At 34.7% G+C, this 22,367-nt stretch overlaps 1 protein-coding gene across 1 annotated transcript in view; it reads right to left on the bottom strand.

Moving 5' to 3' along the window:
• Positions 1–22,367, bottom strand: part of THSD7B (thrombospondin type 1 domain containing 7B) — an 824,502-nt gene that overhangs the window by 622,215 nt on the left and 179,920 nt on the right. Inside the window, exon 2 of the mRNA XM_090267231.1 lies at positions 15,240–16,050. Within this exon, the coding sequence (XP_090123357.1) occupies positions 15,240–16,050 (811 nt within the window). The remainder of the gene's footprint in view (positions 1–15,239; positions 16,051–22,367) is intronic.

The following is a 22,367-nucleotide window of genomic DNA, read 5'->3' as shown; positions in this document are numbered from 1 at the left end:
CACATAGTTTATAGTTCATCAGGTTGGATAGAAATGAGATGACTGTGTCAACAATATAGTCTCACAGATGTCAAGAGCAACTTTGTTTATTTCAGTGAAAGACAGAGAAATAGAAATGGTCCCATTGAACACCATATTTTCCCGGTAACCTAATACTTTCATAATGCTTTAATGACTAAATGAAATGAATAGTATAGATTTTATGACAACAATGTAAGAAAAAAATAGTTGTTTTGCTTCAGTACACTGCTTAGAACTCAAAGAGAACATGATGATTTCTCGCTTCCATTTCAGCTTGGAAGGTGCTGCTGCAGTTCTCACAAGAACAACAACTAAAAGGACAAAAAAATTAATAACTTATTTTAGATCCCTCAGAAAATTTTAATCACAGGGCAAATGCCTGCCCTCAAAATTGGAGACACTAAAAGGTAGATGAAGAAAACCACAAATAACTGGAGGAGCAGCCCAGGGGAAGAAACTGCCAAGGGAACTAGTACAAGTAGAGAAAAACTTACACTTTGATTGACAAATTCCTGGTAGACAAGCATTTTAGTTAAAAACTCTGGGTAGGGGCATCCTAGTAGATGTCCCACATTTTCATGAGTATCACCTCCAAGAGGTACTACAAGGTTCACATAAAAGAAGAGAAAAATGGACAGTTTTGGGGCAAGAAGAGAGGTCCACATGGGAGAGCTGCTGCGGAACTCCGGACAGGGGGAGAACTCCTGGGCAAGAGTTCGCCGCTCACCCCTTGTGCATTGAGTCATCACGCTAGAATCCCACAGAACAAAGGGACAGTTTTGAGGCAAGGAGAGAGGTAGCGCGTGCAGGCCTGTGGACGGGGAGGTGAGCAGAAGCTGTAGATCGGGAATAGAGACAGTTTTGGGACAAGAAGAGAGGTCCAAAAACTCCAAGGAAACTACAAAGAATATCAGGAAAGCTACAAGGAACTTACAGAGAATTACATCAGCATAGAAAATATTAATAAGAACCAGGAAGAAATGAAGAATGCAATCTCTGAATTGAAGAACACAGTAGAATCAACCAAAAGCAGGCTAAATGAAGCAGAAGATTGGATCAGTGAATTAGAGGACAATGTAGAAAAAAATGCCCAGACAATACAACAAAACGATAAAAGATTAAAAAAGAATGAAGAGAGTTTAAGAGAACTGCAGGGCAACATGAGACAAAACATTAAAATCATAGGGATACAAGAGGAAGAAAAAGAAATAGAAAACCTGATTGAAAAAGTAATGATAGAAAATTTTCCTAACTTGATGAGAGGAAAAGTCATGCAAATCCAGGAAGCACAAAGGGTCCCAAGGAAGATAAACCCAAATAGGTCCACCGCAAGACGCATCATAATTAAAATGGCATCATTCAAATAACAGTGAGAATCCTAAAAGCAGCAAGAGAAAAATAGAAAATAACATACAAGGGAGCTCCGATAAGACTAGCAACTGAGTTCTCAACAGAAACACTACAAGCCTATGAGAATAGCAAAAAACATTTCAAGCAATGAAAAACAAAGGCCTAAAACCAAGAATATTCTACCCAGCAAAGCTCTCATTTAAAATGGAAGGTGAAATAAGGAGTTTCTCAGACAAAGGGAAGACTAAAAGAATACATCTCCACCAAACCAACACTGCAAGAGATGCTAAAGGGAATGCTGTAAGAAAAAGAAGAAAACAAGAAAAGGAGAGGAACAGAGGTACAAAGGGAAATGAATAAATACCTGTCAATAATAACCTTAAATGTAAATGGATTAAATGCTCCAATTAAAAGACATATGGTAGCAGAACGGATACGAAAACAGGACCCACATATCTGCTGTCTACAGGAGACACACCTCAAAACAAACGATTTACACCGACTGAAAGCAAAGGGATGAAAAAAGTTTATCAAGCAAATGGACATGAAAAAAAAAAAAGCTGGGGTAGCAATAATTATATCAAACAAAACAGACTTCAAAGCAAAGGCCGTAAAAAGAGACAAAGAAGGACATTACATAATACTTAAAGTAAACATCAATCAACAAGATATAACCCTTATAAAAATATATGCACCCAACATAGGAGCACCCAAATATGTAAAGACAATTTTGAAAGACTTCAGGAAAGATATAGACAATAACACATTCATAGTAGTGGACTTTAACACACCATTGTCAACAATGGACAGGTCTTTGAAGCAAAGTAACACCAAAGATATTGAGGCATTAAACAACACCCTGAAACAAATGGACTTAGTTGATATATATAGAATATATCACCCCAAAGAAGCAAAATATACATTCTTTTCAAGTGCACATGGAATATTTTCAATGATAGACCACATAATAGGACACAAAACAGCCTCAACAAATTCAAGAAAATTGAAATTATATCAAGCATCTTCTCAGATCACAACGGCTTAAAATTGGAAATCAACTTTAAGGAAAAAACTCAAAAACATTCAAACTCATGGAGAATGAATAATAACATGCTATTAAATAATGAGTGGGTTAACGACATCAAGGAAGAAATCAAAAGGTTCCTGGAAACAAATGATAATGAGCACACAACAACCCAAAACCTATGGGAAACAGCGAAACCAGTCCTGAGAGGAAAGTTCATAGAAATACAGGCCTACCTTAAAGGGATAGAAAAATCTTTAGTAAAAAACGAACCCTACAGCTACAAGAACTAGAAGAAAAACAACAAGCAAAGCACATAGCAAATAGAAGGAATGAAATCATCAAGATTAGAGCAGAATTAAATGACATAGAGACTAAATTAATAATTCAAAAAATCAACAAAAGTAGAAGCTGGTTCTTTGTAAAGATAAACAAAATTGACAAGCCTTTATCCAGGCTCATCAAGAAAAAAAGAGAGAGGACCCAAATATATAAAATCAGAAATGAAAGAGGAGGAATCACAACCGATACTATAGAAATACAAATGATTGTAAGAAACTATTATGAACAACTGTACCACAAGAAATGTGATAACCTAGATGAAATGGACAGTTTCTAGAAACATATGATTTGCCAAAACTGAATCAAGAAGAAGCAGAAAGCATGAATAGATCAGTAACAACCAGCGAAATAGAAGCAGTAATCAAAAAACTCCTGGCACAGAGAAGCCCTGGACCGGATGACTTCACAGGTGAATTTTACAAAACATTTAGGAAAGAAATAAGTCCTATCCTTCTCAGACTATTCCAAAAATTTAAAAAGAGGGAAAACTCTCAAACTCGTTCTATGAAGCCAGTATTACCCTAATTCCAAAACCAGGTCAAGACACAACAAAGAAAGAAAACTACCAGCCAATATCACTGATGAACATGGATGCTAAAATCCTCAAAAAAATATTGGCAAACAGGATCCAACAACACATTAAAAGGATTATACACCATGATCAAGTGGGATTAATCCCAGGGATGCAAGGATGGTTTAATATTCACAAATCAATAAATGTAATACACCACATAAACAAAATGAAAGAAAAAACCCACATGCAGAAAAAGCATTTGACAAAGTACAAACCCATTTATGATAAAAACACTCAGCAAAATGGGAATAGAGGGAGCATACCTCAACATAATAAAGGCCACATATGAGAAACCTGAAGCCAACATCATACTAAATTGGCAAAAACTGAAAGCATTCCCCCTGAGATCAGAAACAAGACAAGGATGTCCACTATCTCCACTCCTATTCAACATAGTCTTGGAAGTTCTAGCCACAGCAACCAGACAAGAAAGAGAAATAAAAGGCATCTAAATTGGGAAAGAGGAAGTAAAACTGTTATTATTTGCAGATGACATGATAGTGTACATAGAAAACCCTATAGACTCCACGAAAAATAATTCATCTAATAAGTGAATTTGGCAAAATAGCAGGGTATAAAGTTAATATTCAGAAATCAAAGGCATTTCTGTATAGCAACAATAAAACATCAGAGATAGAAACTGAAAGAAAAATCCCATCTACCATAGCAACAAGAAAAATAAAGTACTTAGGAATAAACTTAACCAAGGAGGTAAAAGATCTTTACGTACATACTACATAACACTGAAGAAAGAAATTAAGGAAGATATAAATAAATGGAAACATGTACCTGTTCATGGATGGGAAGAATAACATCATTAAAATGTCCATACTAACCAAAGCAATTTATAGATTCAATGCAATCCCTATTAAAATACCAACGACATATTTCTCAGATCTAGAACAAATACTTCAAAAATTTAAATGGAACCAATGAGCCCGAATAACCACAGCAATCTTGAGGAAGAAGAAAACAGTAGGAAGAATCACAATACCTGATATCAAACTATACTATAAGGCCACGGTAATCAAAACAGTCTGGTAATGGCATAAGAACAGACATATAGATCAATGGAACAGAATAGAGAGCCCAGAAATAAACCCAGGTCTATATGGTTAACTAATATTTGACAAAGGTGGAAGGAACATAAAATGGAGTGAGAAGAGCCTCTTCAACAAATGGTGCTGGGAGAACTGGACAGGGACATGCAAAAAAAATTAGACAAACAACTTACACCATATACCAGAATAAACTTAAGATGTATCAAAGACTTAAATGTAAGCTGTGGCACCATAAAAGTCCTAGAGGAAAACATAGGCAGGAAAATTTCAGATACCCCATGTAGCAACATTATCACTGATATGTCTCCAAAGGCAAGGGAAATAAAGGAAAGAATAAACAAATGGGACTACATCAAACTAAAGAGTTTCTGCTCAGCAAAAGGAAACATCAGCAAGATGAAAAGGGAACCAACCATATGGGAAAATATATTTGCCAATGATACCTTATACAAGGGATTGACCTCCAAAATATATAAAGAACTTATAAGACTCAACACCAAGAAGACAGACAACCCAATTAAAAAATGGGCAAAGAACCTGAACAAACACTTCTCCAAAGAGGACATACAGAAGATTCATACACATATGAAAGAATGCTCAACATCACTAGCCATCAGAGAGATGCAAATAAAAACCACAATGAGATACCACCTAACACCAGTGAGAATGGCTATCATCAACAAATCAATGAACAACGTGTGCTGGCGAGAATACAGAGAGAAGGGAACCCTGGTGCACTGCTGGTTGGAATGCAGACTGGTGCAGCCAGATGGAAAACAGTATAGAATTACCTCGAAAAACTAAAAATAGAACTGCTTTTCTAACCAACAATTCCATTGCTAGGACTATACCCAAAAAATCCTGAAACACCAGTTCAAAAGAACCTATGCACCCCTTTGTTCATAGCAGCACAATTCACAATAGCCAAGTGCTGGAAACAACCTAAGTGCCCATCTGTAGATGAGTGGATTAAAAAACTGTGGTACATTTATACAATGGAGTTCTATGTAGCAGAAAGAAAGAAGGAACTCCTACCATTTGCAATAACATGAATGAAACTAGAGAGAATTATGCTTAGCAAAATAAGCCAGGCAACGAAAGAAAAATACCTTATGTTATCACCTATTACAGGAAACTAATGAACAACACGAACAAATGAGCAAAATTGAAACAGGGTAGTATGTGATCAAGGTGTAGAATAACAATGACAAGGGGTAAGAGGGGAGGGAGAGAAGGGGGTAAGAAAGGGAAGGGTCTAGTCAAAGAGCATGTATAAATGACCCATGGACATGGACAACTGGATGGGGACTGACTGTGGGAGAAAGGCTGGGCAGGGAGTGGAGAAGCAATAGAAAAAAAATGTGGTACAAATGTAATAAACAAACAATTTTCTTTTCCTCTTTCCCTCTTTAGTGGGAGGAAGAAAAAAAAGAAAAAGAAAATATAAAGAATGGAAATGCAATTCCAATGAATATTAGAAGGACAAGGATTTTTTTCACACTGTGTATTTTTCTCCCTACCTGGTCCCTCCAGAAACTGGCACCCTGAAGAAGTAAGTAAGTATTTTCTTTGCATGACAATAATAAGACCAGTTGTTAACAGAGGTCTTGTCAACCAAGACTTTGACTGGAATGTCATGTCTAAAAAAGACACGCTTGGGCTCTGGTTGTTACCAAAAGCCCTGAGGAACCAAGGGTGACCTTAGAAGGTAATAAAAGCTCACGAGGAGAAAGGCCTGGTACAGTGGTTGGATGTGCAGTCCATGGCAATCTTTCCAGGAAAGGAATGAAGGTTGCTTTCCTGAGAGATGGCTAAAAGGGACCTTAAAGCACGACGGAAAACCTGAAGGACTTGGAAAAGACAGGTGTCTACATACAAGGCTGAATGGTAGGTATGTGGCTCAATTTCGGCGCCCTGAAGGGCAGACTGAAGGTCACCCTAAATGTTACATGTGTAAGTTCCAGCAAAGCAGACTTAAAGATCAGAAGTGATCTTTTGCTGCTCTTGTTGAGTTCATGTAAATGAACAGGATAAATTAAAAACGGTCCTAATACATTCCCTTCAATGACAAGGGGGGTAAGCTTAGGGAGAAAAATCATGACCCAAGGAAAATCACAATGCCCATTGGTAGACTATAAAATAATACGGCTAACCATCATTAAAATCTCTTTTCCTTTAAAGTTACCTTGCATTTGTAAGTTAAACTAGATCTGTGACATCATCAAAGATGCTTAATTTACAGGCAAGAAGAATGTCAAATGTCTTGCAACTGGATGTTTTTCCAATAAAACAGTCTTGCAGATTTAGAGACTTGTTTGTGGGTTATGTTACATAAATTAACATGTGTTTTCTGTTTTCAAAGGGCATAAGCCTAGGATCTCACTACTTGAGTGATTGCCTGTATGTATAGGCCTCACTTAATCCTGTCTGCATCGCTGCCTCCTGAGGCTCAATGGTTTGGCTGTACCAATTGGCTGGGTTGGTGAAGAATGGAATGGTCTGTGGGCTTCACCTTAAAACAGCTTTCTCTTTTCTATTCCAAAGGCTTGGACAGAAAAGACCCAGAGGTCTAAGAGTGGGGAAACCTAAAATATTTCCCTCAGCCCAAGTTAAATATAGTGGACAAAAGGATTCTGGATGGATATGATGTGCCTGGCACACCTTCCCTCAAAGAAGCCCCTTTCTTTTTCCCTAATGTGGGACATTGAAAAATTAATCCCTGCCTTTTGTCATGTAGTGGTTATAAGTTGAATGATGCCTTCTAACCCTCTTTCCAAATCTGTTGCCCCCAGAATACAACAAGGACGCCAGCCTGTTAAACCAAGCACACCATTATCTGGGAACAGCCAGCTGACCTGGAGTCTGCACGATCCTTCCCCATGTGGGAAGGCCACCCTCCCCTCCACAACTCCACTCTTATTAGGGATTTCTGGACCCAAGGATAGGTAGGACGACGACCATGCCCAGCTTGAAGCAGCTAGAAGAGCAGGAGACCATCGCTCACTGTCCTCTATAAGATTATAAAGGGTCTAAAGTCTGAGGGGGTGGGAAATGTTACTTTTTTTATTGTTATTAAAAATAATCAATTAATAAAGTAACTCCAAAAAAATGGTAACACAGGAAAGGGAGAAACCGGAGAGATTGCATGCATGACCCATGGACATGGACTGGGGAAGGGAAGGATTGCTGGGGGTGGGGGGTGCTGTATGGGGGGAAGCAAAGGGGAAAAAATGGAACTATTGTGACAATATAATCTATAAAATGGAATAAAAAAAATTTTAAAAATAGAAGAGAAAAACCTCCACCTGCTTCCAGCAGGAAAGGGGAAAGCAGTCATTTTGAAGTATACCAGGAGAATTCTTTAAAAGGCCTGCCCTCAAACTATTTTACCAAAACATAACCATCTGAGATTTTACCATAGTGTAAGTGACCTGGAGGAAGGAAAATACCCACCCGCAGCCCCCTCTAGCCTTTCTGTATTATTTAAGCACAGAGGGAGGACTATGAAGTATGTATGAGAGCCACATCTCAAGGCACAGGTTCAATAAAAGGTTAAGACCTAATCATAGGACTATAAAAAGCTCCTCCTCTCCTTAAAACTTAGTATATCATCAATACGGCTTCTGTATGATAACAGAGAATTACAACCGAAAGTGCTGCATGTCCAAGACCTCATTTAGGAAGAATTCTCTAAGGAAACCCAAAGACAACAAGGAAGAAAAAAGGAAGAAAAAAAGAAGAGTATCAGAGAAAAATTTAATATTTTAGCCTTATCACCTATAGCTATAGCAAACGCTAGTTATAATCCTAGCAGATAAATACAAAACCTCGCAATAAAAGCTTATCCATCTCAGTTAAAGTACACACTTGAAAAGACAGAGCAAGCATCAAATTCGGACTGATCTAGCAGAAATTCTGGTATTATCCCACTGGAAATGTTTTAAAAGGTATGATTAATGTGCTAAAGGCTCTAATGTAAAAATAAACACTGTGCAAAAAAAGATGGGTATTATGAGTAGATAGGTCTAAATTCTATGAAAGAATCAAAAGGAAATAATAGAAATCAAAACACTGAAACAAGTGAAAAATGCACTTTCATGGGCTAATAAATAGACTGGAAAGAGCCAAAGAAAAAAATCACTGAACTTGAAAAAAGTGTCAGTAGAAACGTCCAAAACTGAAATGTAAAGAAAAAAAAATTAAAAAGATAGAATATCCAAGAACTATAGGACAATTTCAAATGGTGTAACTTGTAATCAGAATACTAGAAGAAAAGGGAAAAAATAAAACAGAAGAAATGTTTAAAATAATTATAAGTAGGTATTTTCCAAAATTCATGACAGACAACCAAACTACAGATCCAGAAAGTTCAGAAAACACCAAGCACAGGATAAAAAATAACATAACATAACATAAAAATAAAAATAAAGTACACCTGGGTGTACTATACTCACTGAGCTAAATGAAAAACAAAGAAAAATCTTAAAAGAAGTTGGGGTAAAGGGTGAGTAGTGGAAAAACACCTTATGTATAGAGGAGAAAGGATAAGAATTATATCAGATCTCTTTTCAGAAACCATTCAAGCAAAAAAAAAAAAAAGTAGAGTGTTTTTTAAAATTCCAGTGATAATATCTTTTAAAGACTTAAATTTTTTAAAATTATATTTTACATGTAAAAAAATAATGACTTTCTCAAAAAAATATTGAGGGAATTTGCCTTGCAAGAAATGTTAAGAGAAAGTGTTCAAAGAAAATAAAATAATGCATGTAGATCAGAAACTTAGATCTAAATAAATAGAGGAGGCCTGTTGGAGAATAAATAAAGTAAAATAAAATATTTTATTTTATTCATAAATAATAAATAATAATTTGTCAAAATTAAATAACAACATACTCAGGGACTTCCAGTTTTAGGTTAGTGAAACTAATACCAGAATGTTATAAAGGATGGGAACAAGGGACTAGGAATACTCTCCGATAAGGTACTTGTACTACATGTAAAGTGGTATTGTTATTTGAAAGTAGGCTTGAACTACTTGTAAATTTACGTTGTAAACGCTAAGGCAACAACTGAAAAAGGTAAAAATAAAAAGTATATTTGATATGCTAAAAGAGAAGACAAAATTACATACTATAAAATGTTCAATTAAAACAAAAAGATGAAAATCAGAAGTCAATAATGAAACAAAAAATAAAGGCAATGAATTGGAAAACAATTAATGTGGCAGAAATTAATCCAATTATATCAATAATCATTTTGAATGTCAATGACATAAAAATATAAATTAATGGACTGAGACTGTCAGAGTAAATAAACAAGATCCAGTTTTATGTTATGTACAATTCTCTAGCACTAAATACACAGATAGAGTAAAAAGTAAAGGAATAAAAAAAGATAAACCATGACAACAGTAATCAAAAGAAAGGAGTAGTTATATTAATTCCAGACAATGCAGATTTTAGAGCAAGAAAAATTATCAGGCATAAAAAGAAGTATTACATAACAATAAAATAGTCTTCTCCAAAAAGACATAGTAATCCTAGAATGTGTATGTGCATAACAACAGATAGAACTGCAAGAAGGAACAGATGATTCCACTATTATAGCTGGAAACTTCAACATTCCTCTATTGGTAATGGGGAGATCCAACAGGCAGATAATCAGAAAGGACATAGTTGAACTAAACAGCACCATTAATCAACTGGATGTAATTGACATTAACAGAATACGTCACCCAACAAAGAATACACATTCTCTCAAGCTTACACAGAACATTCACCAAGACAGACCTCATTTTCAGGCTATGAAGTATACCTTAACCAATCTAAAAGAATTGAAATCATACAAAGTATGCTCTCAGGGCACAATAGAATTAAACTACAAATAATTAAAAGAAAGATGGCTGGAGAACACCTCAAGTACTTGGAGTTTAAACAACACACTTTTAAATAATATGTGGACCAGAGAAAAAAAATATCAAAAAATTAAACAATATTTTTAACTAAAACAAAATTAAAATTTATGGATTTCAGTTAAAGCAGTACTAAGAGGAAAATGTGTGGCATTCAATTTGCATATTAGAAAAGAATATATATCTAAAATCAACAACCTAAACTTTCTTTAGGAAACTACAGAAAGAATAGCAAATTAAATTCAAAGTAAACAGAATTAAATAATTATTATAACTGAAATCTATAAAATTGGAAACAGAAAATAAATTTTAAAAATAACTGAAATCAAAAGCTAGTTCTTTGAAAAGTTCAATAAAATTGATGAACCTTTGGATTGGTTAACTAAGGAAAAAAAGAGAGAGGAAATACAAAGTACTAACATCAATCATGAAAAAGGAGTTATCACTAATGATCTATTGGACACCAAAAGGATAATAAACGAATATTATAAAAAAGTTTATGCCCAGAAATTTGGAAACAATTCCTTTAAATGACACACTCTACTAAAACTCACAAAAGGAGAAATCTATAATCTGAATATCTATACTTATTAAAGAAATTGAATCAATAATTAATGACTTGCCAAAATAAAAAGCATCAGGATCAGATGGACTCACTGTTAAATTCCACCAAACATTCAAGAAAAAATAAAACCCAATTCCTACAATCTATTTCAGTAAATCAAAGCAGAGGACATCCCAATTCATTCTATTAGGCCAGCATTATCCTAATACCAAAACTGAACAAAGACATTACAGGAAAGGAAAATTAAGACTGATATGTCTCATGAACATGTATACAAAAATTATCAACAAAATATTAGCAAATAATATCCAACAATATATGTTTAAAAATACATCTCACCCTGGCAGGGTAGCTCAATTGCTTAGAGCATCAACCCAATATGCCAATGTTGTGGGCTGCACCCACAGTCAGGGCACATACAAGAATCAACCAATGAATGCATAAATAAGTGAAACAACAAATCAGTGCTTCTCTCTATCCCGCCCCCACTAAAATCAGTAAGTAAAAAATATATATCTCAAGCAACTGTGGTTTATTCCAGGTATGCAAAGCTTTCTCAACATTAGAAAATCAATTAATACAATCTATCATATCAACAGACTAAAGAAAAAAATTAATGGCCTGGGCAGGTGGCTCAGTTGGTTGGAGCATTCTCTTGTACACCCAAAGGTTGCAGGTTTGATCACTGGTCAGGGTACATCCTTAGCTTGCAGGTTCTGTCCCTGATTGAGGAGCATACAGGAGGCAACCAATAAACGCTTCTCTCTCACATCAGTGTTTCTCTTTCTCACTCTCCCTCTCTCCCCGCCCCCCCCCCCCCGCTTCCTCTCTTTCTCTGTAACATCAATAAGCATATCCTAGGTATCCTTAGGTGAGGATTTTTTTAAATTATATAATCCTATCTAAACATACAGAAAAAAGCAGTTGACAAAAACTAACACCTATACACAATAAAAACTATCAGCAAACTGGCCATAGAGGGTAATTTCTTCAAATGGATGAAGAACATCTATAAAAATCCTACAGTTAACATCATATTTAAGGGTGAGAAACCAGATGCTTTCCTATTAAGATTAGAAATAGGCACTCCTATTTTATATCAAAATGGACATCCTAGATAATGCAGTAAGACAAGAAAAGGAAATAAAAGGTATGGAGAATGAAAAGGAAGAAATGAAACTGTCTTTGTTTGCAAATGATACAGTTGTCTATACAGATAACCCCAAAGAATCAGCAATAATAACCACAACAATGAAAAAGCCTCCTAAAACTAATATGTAATTATAACAAAGTTTCAGGATACAGGATAAATATACAAAAATGAATTGTCATCTTGTATGCCAGCAATGAAAACATAGTATTTGCAATTAAAATCACAATACATTTATATTAGTACCAAAAATATGTGAAACACTTAAGTATCAATCTAACGAAATATGTACAAGACCTATTTGACAAAAGTACAAAGCTCTGATGAAAGAAATCAAAGAAATTTCTAATAAATGAAAGTTTGTTCATGTACATAGATAGGAAGGTTAAATATTATCAAGATATTAGTTCTTCACAAATTGATCTCTACATAACAAGAAAATTATTTTGTGGATATGGACAAAATGATTCTAAAGTTTATACGAAAAGACATAAGACCGAGAGCAATCAACACAATGCTAAAAAAATAATTTAGAGGACTGGCAGACACTACTCAACTTCAAGACTTATAATAAAACTTGAGTATTTAAGACAGTGTGTTATTGGCAAGGAATATATAAATGGATGAATGCAATAGATAGTCCTGAAACACATCCACACAAATAGAGTTCACTGATCTTTGACAAGGAAACAAGACAATTCAGTGGAGAAAGAATAGTCTTTTTAACAAATGGTGATAGAACAACAACAACAACAAAAATAAACACCCAGTGAATCAAGACCTTACACCTCACAGAAAAATTCACTCAAAATAGATCATAAAATTAAATGTAAAATATAAAACTTCTAGAAAATAACATTAGGAAAAAATATAGTTGGCCTTGGCTTTGGTGACTTTTTTTTTTTTTTTTTTTTTTTTTTTTTTTTTTTTTTTTTTAGATTTAACACCAAAGAATGATCCATGACAGAAATTTTCAAAACACATACCTGATAAGAGCTGGTATTCAAAATATACAAAAATAAAAAATAAAACGAAGAAAAAGAAACCTTTTAATATTCAACAATAAGAGAAATATCTACAACTCAATAAATAGGCAAAAGATCTAAAGAAACACTTCACCAAAAGATGTGTCATCTTTTCAGATTCCAAATAAGCATATGAAAAGATACTGAACATCATATATTAATAAACTGCAAATTAAAACAACAGGATACTATTACATACCTGTTTAAATGGCTAAAACCCAAATTATTGAGAACACTAAGTCTGGTCAGTATGTAAAGCAGTTGAAATTCTGATTCACTGCTGTTGGGGATGAAAAATAATGCAGCCACATTGAAAGATACTTTGGCAATTTGCTACAAACTAAACATATTCTTACTATAATACTACCCATGAATTGTGCTCATTCGTATATGAGCACAAATGCATTGAAAACATATCTCTACATAAAAATTTTCACATGAATGTTTATGGCAGCTTTATACACAATTACCAAAACTTGGAAGCAACCAAGATGTCCTGCAATAAGTGGGTGGATAAATTAACTGTGGTCTATCCAGACAGTGGAGTACTCAGTGATAGAAAGAACTGAGCTATCAAGCCCTGAAGAGACATGGAGGAACCTTAAATGTATATTGCTAAATGAAGGAAGCTAGACAGAAAATGCTATATACTGCATTGATCCAATTCTATGACATTATGGAAAAGGCAAAACTATGGAGACACTAAATGATCATTGGTTAACAAGGGTTCAGGGAGAAGAAGAGAAAGACTAATAGATGGAATACAGGAGATATTTAGAGCAGTGAAACTATTCCGTATGATACAACAATGATACAAACCCACACAATGTATATCACAACACTGAACTCTAAAGTTCTATGGGCTACAGTAATATATCAATATTGATGCCTCCACTGTAACAAATATACTACACTAGTGCAAGATATGTGTGTGAAACAGCGTAGTGTGGCAAGAAAGTGATGAGAAGGTATATAGGAACTGTGTTTTCCACTCAATTTTTCTATAAATATAAAACTGCTCTAAAAGTAAAGTTGACTAATATTTTTAAAAGAACATGATATAAACAAGCAAAATAAAAATGAAAACATTCTATGTAATAATCTAATGTGGAATATTAAGAAAACAATGATTTTACAGAATTCCACATACATATTTAAACAATAATCACCTAAATTATCTGTTTAATCTTATGGGCTCCATAGAGGCAGGCAATAAAAAGGCAGAGAATCACTCTTCAGTGGTCTTGAAAACTGTATATAGCGTCAAAGATAAAATATGCTCTCTTGTGAAATCAATTGGAAAAAGAAATAATCACAGTACTTCGTTCTTGAATTGCAAGAGGTACCATTTTGAGCCTCTCCCAGACAGCTGTGGATCCTGAGTAAACATAACTGATGATAATAATTAATTCTAAAAATGGGTGTTTAATTGTTTGGCAATTTAAATACTACTGAAAGGCATCTTAGTTTGGAAGAAAATTGGCAATATACCAGTGCTTCCATTTAAGACCTTCTGGGGGAAAATTAAATAAATATTACTTTCAACATAGTTCTCTGCACTTATGTCATGATTCTTTCTGTTTAAAATAAAACAATTACAAATAATTTTGAAACCAAAACTATTGCTTTGAAAAGTTTTAGTTTGTTCCTTCCATAGGTTGTGATTCCAATACTTGCTATTCAAGTTAATAATTTTATCAAATCAATGCCAAAGAAAGCAGTCTTGTATTGACTATTGATATTATTCAATATTGCTACTATAAAAAATCTACATCTTAAATATTTTTAAAAATTTACTAATTATGAAAATTAAAACAAAACAAAATTAGTTTAAGGAACAAAAAATTATGGAAAGTAATCATGGATAATTTAAATAATTTACATCACATATTTGAGAGTGAACTTGAATACTATTATACCTTTGTTAATATAGTAACAAAAGACTTTTGTTTTAACTGGTTCATATTTGATATAATGTGGAAATAGTTGACACCCAATATAGTTGCACTACCAGTTATGCAAGAATTCAGAGCATTGCCTGGTCTATACTCGGAAAAATTTTTAACTGAAATAGAAGACTTCTCAAAACTTCTAAAAATCTAAACTCCAAACCTAATTACAATTTTCCTTTCGCAGAAAATCACAAAGAAACCTTATAAAATTATACTGTACAAAATGTAGGTTAATCAAATATATAAACACTGAAGGCCTCCTACCTTAACATAGCATTTTTTCCATCACTTCTCGTACACCAAACCTGCCTGGTCTGATAACCTATCTCTATGTCCCAGGGCGTGGCGTGGTGATGTGGCTTGTAACTTTGATACCTCAAGGTGACTCGCTCCTTTGAATCAGAGCTAAAATCCACAACAGTTCTTCCACTTAGGTTAATTTCCTTAAGATGAGGCAGCCTACATTTACTCCATGGTCCAACTTTAAGGCTAAAAGTATACTCCTCTTCCCCAAGAGGACAGGAAATGGGAGCGTCACAGATTCTTGACTCAGTCAGATTCGGACACTGAGAACCTCCATAGAGAGGCGGAGCAATGGCCACACGAGTTCTGTGCTGCAGTTGCTTCCCACACACGTTGCTACACTTGGACCATTGTGAGAACTCAGATACAACACAATCCCGGGGGCAAGGAACGAGGCAAGCTTGTTCTGTGGGGGGCTGAGGGGCAAAGTGTTCACATATTTCATTTACAACCAGGGTTCTGTTCAACTTCTGAACGCAGCGCACAGTCCGGTGCTGCAGTCCATGCTGAGCTGTGACGCACTCTGAAGGGTGAGGCTTGGCTTGGCCTAGGAGGGAAGGAACAAGCATACAGTGGTGCCAGTCAGAAACCTCCCACTGGAAGAGGTCGCTGTGCCAGTCACAGACTCTGAAGCAGCTTCTTTCCTTTGGAGGCCTATTGTTCTCATCACAGTTAGACAGGTGACTTGTCCAACCTTCAAAGTGAAAGCACCACAGCGCGCGAGTCTGGACTCCTGCAGGCCCACAGTCTCCTGTGCACCTTCCCCAGGGGCCTACAGGCAGAAAAAAAAGGTGTCAGTTTCTCAGAGATCCCATGCCGCCATCCACACAAAGACAGGACAATCTATACACTTTCCAACACAGCAAATGTTAAATTATGAATTTTGGTGGACAATATAATTTAGTGGTTAAGAATATGGACTCTCCATCAGTTGGCCTTTATAGAATCTCTTACCAGCATTATAAATTTGAATGACTTACTTCAAATTTCTCATCCTTAGTTTCCTTAACTACATAGGGAAAAGGTAATAAAAAACGCTGATTTATTGAGCTGTTCTGCAGATCAATGATATAATGTGGTGCCAAATAGATAATACACACTCAATGACTGGAATCATTGTAAGTATTATGTTCCGAAGCCTATATATCTAACTCAAAATTAATACTTGCTCGTTAGGCAGTGTTTCATCTAAAAGAAAAGCCCTAAATCCAGGTTTTAATAAAGTAGGATTTATCATGTTTTCAATCCTTCTGCTCATACCCTAAATAGCTCTGAAGAGAAATATGCTATTAAAAAATAACCTGCCAAAGTATCCTAAATATATTTTCATTTTTTAAAAGTTGTTCTAATTTTGGTTTTTGCTTGCAGAGTAAATTGCATAAAAAGGAAAAAAATCTGATCTGGGGGATAAAAGTAAGTTAATGAAAGAAGAATTAGCACTGGACTGCTTATGGAAACCCTGCTCCTACAATCCTTGAAATACACCCATTTTGATTTCTGATAGGTGCTAACTCCAGGAAAAGCTTCCAATATTACCTGATGATATGCCAAATCTTTAAATTAATTAATTAATTTTTTTTCGGAAAGAGTTCAAGAAATAGACAAATGAAAGACCTGCCAATTGACGTTTCTCATGTTTTTTTTTTTTTTTTTGGATCTCATCTATAGACACACCAGCTGGCTTTTACAGAAGGCTGATCATATATCTTTTCACAAGGACTCCAAGTAACTCCATTTTGTGTCAATAGAAAAAAAATACTTATCCCTTTTATTTTACTTAAATATGTAATATGAACCTGAAAAAAATGTTTATTAGCTGAACCATGTAACCTTTGTCCCAATACTAGGATTGTGATAATTAGAAAAACAATTCACAACCAAGAAATGTTTTAATTTATACAAGTGAAAGGAAGAAGACACAGTCTTTCCTTCCCCTAATTTGATCAAATACCCAAAATGCCACTTAATTACTTCATGGAATATACTTTCATGCACATCTATTACATTTCTAGGAATAGTACATGTGTACATGGTCACAGGCATTTAGAAAAAGACAGAAGCCGCCTCAGAGAAACAGGTATTTACATTTGGGGCCACATGCCACAACGAGTGCCTCTCACTCTAGTGGGACAATGTTTTGGGGTCTCTAATGTACACAGTCATCCCAGTTCTTCCTAACAGCCCTGTTCTGGACCTGTCAATCTGTCAACCTGGTATTGTACCTATAGGCAATGCCATGTGTACCTATAGTTCCAGTAATCTGTTACTTTGTGGGAGAGATTAACATAGAAAATACTCTCTCTTCCTTCGGTGCCTCCACACTAGACTCCTCTTGTTGAAATGGTCAGAGGAGATTCATTGGAGTAAATCAGCTTTTACTCACCAGATGCCCCTGGGTTTGCCACATACATTCCCAGGCATGTTGTCCCAGCATTGCTCATGGGCCAGGAAATGCACATGGGAAGTGTTGCTCTCAGCACAAACTGATTTCATCAACTGCCCTCCAGTCTCACAATTCCCTGCTAGATCACCCACAATTTTGTACTTTGTATATTGAGATGTTCATTGTTACATGAAAAGTATTTTCAGGCTTAATATGGCCAGATGTTTTGGAGCAGTTTCAGTGTAAGTATACCATCCCTTGTCCCTCATGTCTGACTATGTGCAAATTTTATTATTACCAAAATATATATGTGTGTGTGTATGTGTGTGTGTGTGTGTATCAGTTACTCTGTAAAGGAATATTCAACTACTACTACAACAACAAATGTGATTGCAGCAAACTTTTAAAATCAAAAATCAGCTTTGAATGATATAAAACAGTTATTGGATAGAACTACAAGAAGCTTTTTTGTGAAGTATTTGGTTTTAAAATAATGGCTGTCAGTTTATCTCCATTTGTTTAGGTATCAAATACACACTATTTTCCTGTTAGAATTCTTTTGTGCAGATTAAGAATCTTAAACCAGAAAAGTTTAGTCATTTTTAACTAGTCTTAAACAAGTTAATATTAAATTTAATTCACATAGAACATTTTACAAAGTGATCCCTATTATTACTTTTAGATCATTTCATTAACACATTTCTTACTATTAAATATTGTTTTCTTATAAATTTTTCACCTCCTTTCAAAATAGTGATGGTTGCTCTTGTTATTGAAATCATTAATATTTTAAACATCATAAATTACTATTCTTTCCTTAGCTTTCACACCTCCCATCTACATAGGATTGTACCAAACAGGAAAATTTTTCCTAGACCAATGGAATACAAAAGATTAAGTTTTAAGAAATAATTACTGCCATTTATTGAGGGCTGACTGTCCTTTGCGGCTGGGCTGGTGCCAGGGGACTGTTAAATATTCAGGAATTTTACCAGGTGGCTGTTAAATCATTGATAGCGGGAAATTTGCCATGGTGGTAGGATTTATACCACATCACAAATCAAGGCAAATCAAGGCCTTATTTTTTTTTTATTATTATTATTTTTTTAAGAGAGCTGGTTTATATTACTTCACTGGTGATTTGCCAAGTACCTTCCTTTTTGTTCCTTTCGGCAAACCCATGAGGTGGGGCTAGTGAGCACATTTTATCAACTGGGGAAAATAAACCTGAGAAAAGTTACAAAGCACTTCCAAGGGTACACAGCCAGTACAGGGTTCATTCCATGCCCCTGTGACTCCTGGTTTGAGCTCTTGCCCTGCATTTGAAAAGAGTCCTTTCCATGATTTGCATTGGTATGTGTGATTTTTAAATCACAAGGCAGATTTGTTGGTAGCATAGCTATGATCTCTTCTATCTGTTAGTTAACATTTTTTTAATATGAGTAGAACAAATAATCATGGTGATATGTGAGCAATAATTTCCCCCTCCTGGCCCTGGAGATTTAGAATAGCAACTCTTGCACGGTTAGATACATGCATATTTATATATATATCACGTTAAAGGAGACAACAACAAAAAAACCCCAAAACATCTAAATAACAAGCAAGTGTAAAATGAATTGTGTTTGCTCAGAATAAATGAAAAACAAATTGCAAGTAAGATATATGAGATGGAGACAAGACCTCTCAGCAATTGACCTATAACAATTTTCATTTTTCAGGAATGGAAAGAAAATGTGTCCCATGATTTATTCAGTTATGTTTGGCTATGAACTTTAAACACACACAATAGTGAAAATCACACAGCCCTCAGGGATTTTGCCATTTCAAAAAACATACACATTAAATTGAAATGTAACCTGCAGTTTGAGAAATCTTACATCCTTTGTTGAAGTTCAGAAATAAAAGTACATTAAAATTGCGATCAGTTGCATGAAGAAAAAGACTATCACCTTTAAATTGTATATATAGATTGTATATATATAATGTATTATATTCAGACTATATATCTGAGTTAAATAATTTGAAGATAAATATAAGAAACGCCTGTTTTTAAACATCAATCATGTAATATTTTTTAATTGAAAACAAGTCTCAAGTAATACAAATAAAATTTAGAACAATTAAAGAATTAAAAGTTTAACTATGGACAAAGTCCGGTTCTAAACTAAAACTCAAATTGTGTTACATTTACAGAAAATATTTCAATGGTATATTAGGAATAGCTATTCTTTACTTGTTTACGCAGATCTACATTATGCGAAGACAACATCCTCTTGCAACTCACTACTCTTTCTGTGAGATGAACACAGTTACCCTGGAATAAAGTGCAATGTATTTCAAGTCATGTCAGTTTCAATTAACACATTAAAATTCTGGGGTAGAAGTAAATTATTTGGACTGGAATGGTAGCATTGATGAACTCTCAGGTCACGTTCACGTATTAAGACTGATTTCTTTTTTTTCCCTGCCCCCTGTTTTGCGCAAAGTGCTATTATCTGTATGTTCTAATGTAATATTCCTCTAGAAGCAGAAAAATGCTGGCAAATTTAATTATCTTATGTTATTTTTAACTGGATTAGGTTTAGATGTATGTGTTAACCAATCTAAATCATCACATTTAAGACAGCCTGCTGAATGCGTGAACTTTAGCTGTGGTAGTTACTCAGAGGCCTGGGGGAAAATAAATTCTAGAGGGCTAAAAACGCTCCTCAAAGTTTTTGCACTGTAGGAGGCAGCAGCCCTGATTTAATACCATTCAAACAATAAGAAGAGATGTTTGTTTTAGTATTCATTTTTAACCACAGCTTTTATTATCCTGATATTGCTTTGTTTTTAATTTGAACAAAGGGGTTGAGGAATGACATAAATATCAATGCAGAGCTTTAGTATCTTAAACAAATTATCTGTAGGTCATTACTACATCAAAGCACTCATAAACCTTAGAATTGTAAAATGCAAGATTAGACAACATTTGCTTACCTATAATATGCCTCAGCTCCAAGAAAGAACTTGAACTTTATGTAGTAACTTTTCAAAAAGCTTTCATATCAACCATGAAATAATTAACGTAATATCTCCATTTATATAGTGGACAATTATCTAAGAAATGGCATTACCTCAGATATCATACTTTCTAAAATACATCAAAAAGGAATTTAAAAAAAAGTGTCATCTGAGTATCCATTCATTAAAGTAACAATTATTAATTACCTGCTACTTGAAAGGCAATGTATTAGATTCTGGCAATATAAAAATGAATGAGACATTAAATATTTCTCAAAATCTGTGTGAAACGTATCATGACAATTTGCTCATGAAGAGGTCATTTTGTCCCTCCTTCAGGCCTATCTATACTTATTTTAAACACAGGATTAACGGTATTAATGCTTTGACTTCCTAGAGCCCATTAGATCTAAAGCAATAAAAGTGAAGTTGAGAGAGGACACTGCCAACAGTAGTTTCCAAGACTACATTTCTAAATCTATCATGATAATTAATAACCTTCCCTAGCAGATGACGCACAAAGCCACCCAATACTTGCTAAACTCACAGAGAAAACCTGTTCATTAGTAACAGCCATTAGTGAGTTATGCATCAGATAGCAATAGAAATACAACATAGAAAATGTAACAACCTAGAAAAAAGATCATAAATGAGAAGGAATTCAAGCCCTAATGCATTTCATTAGAAAATTCCATTGCACTTTTTACATAAAGCAAAAATATCCTTTATTAATACTACAACTATTTCCAAAACACATTTGTGATCTGTAAGATATGTGTGTTAAAATATTCCAATAATTCTCTTCAGAAAAATTTAACTGTTGCTATAGTTAAAAGCTTCCAAATATAACTTCCTTTTCAAAGGTATTAAAGATTTACGTTTGAAGACAGTTAGTGATTCCATGTGATAATACCACTGAGCATTTGGACTGAATTTTTAAACTCCTAAGTAAGCAAAAACTTTACTGCTAACATCCCAGGCTCTATCCGTGTGACTGTGTTTTTGTTTGAGAACTAACAGCACGTTCTATATCCATTTCATCTTTGGGGACAGATGCCTCTGACTGAAAAGTAAAGTGCTTCTATTACTTACCACTCATGACTACAAATTATTAACTGCCAGTGGCTAGAACACCCATTAAAAGTAGTTTGACAGCAAAGCAGACTAGAAATAGATATATATATATAGATATATATATATATATATCTATATATATATCTATATATATATCTGAACAACTCATCAGTTAATGCAAACACCACCACCACAGACAGTAAACTACCTTTTAAAAACTGTTTATCAATATTTTGGGTTTCAGTTCCACTTTCTAAAAATGCTGAAGCCTAAAAGAGATCCTCACCTTATATACTTCACTGCATTCTGACACAAAGTGGATCTTCCTAGATCACTAAACCTATAACCTGCTAACAGCCTAGAATGTGGTAATGAAAAGCAAATGTTATAGCCCACAGTGTCTGCAGGAGGAAGTAAAGCCCAAACAAATTCAATTACTTGCCCAAGGTCACACAGTCATTCTGAGTAGAAATGGGACCAACGATTCCATCTGACACCCAATCCAGTGATTGTAATAACTTGAAAACTACGAGGGAAGAATAAGGACTTTAAATGGTTGTAATCCAAGGTGTGGGGGAAGGAAGGGAAGAAAAACAACATAAAAAGTGGAAGTTACATAAAAACAC

This window comes from Furipterus horrens, unplaced genomic scaffold, assembly GCF_987537825.1.
Source record: "Furipterus horrens unplaced genomic scaffold, mFurHor1.1.pri manual_scaffold_1, whole genome shotgun sequence".
Classification (NCBI taxonomy): domain Eukaryota; kingdom Metazoa; phylum Chordata; class Mammalia; order Chiroptera; family Furipteridae; genus Furipterus; species Furipterus horrens.
The sequence above is the reverse complement of the archived record's forward strand: the minus strand, read 5'-3'. Positions and strand labels throughout refer to the sequence as shown.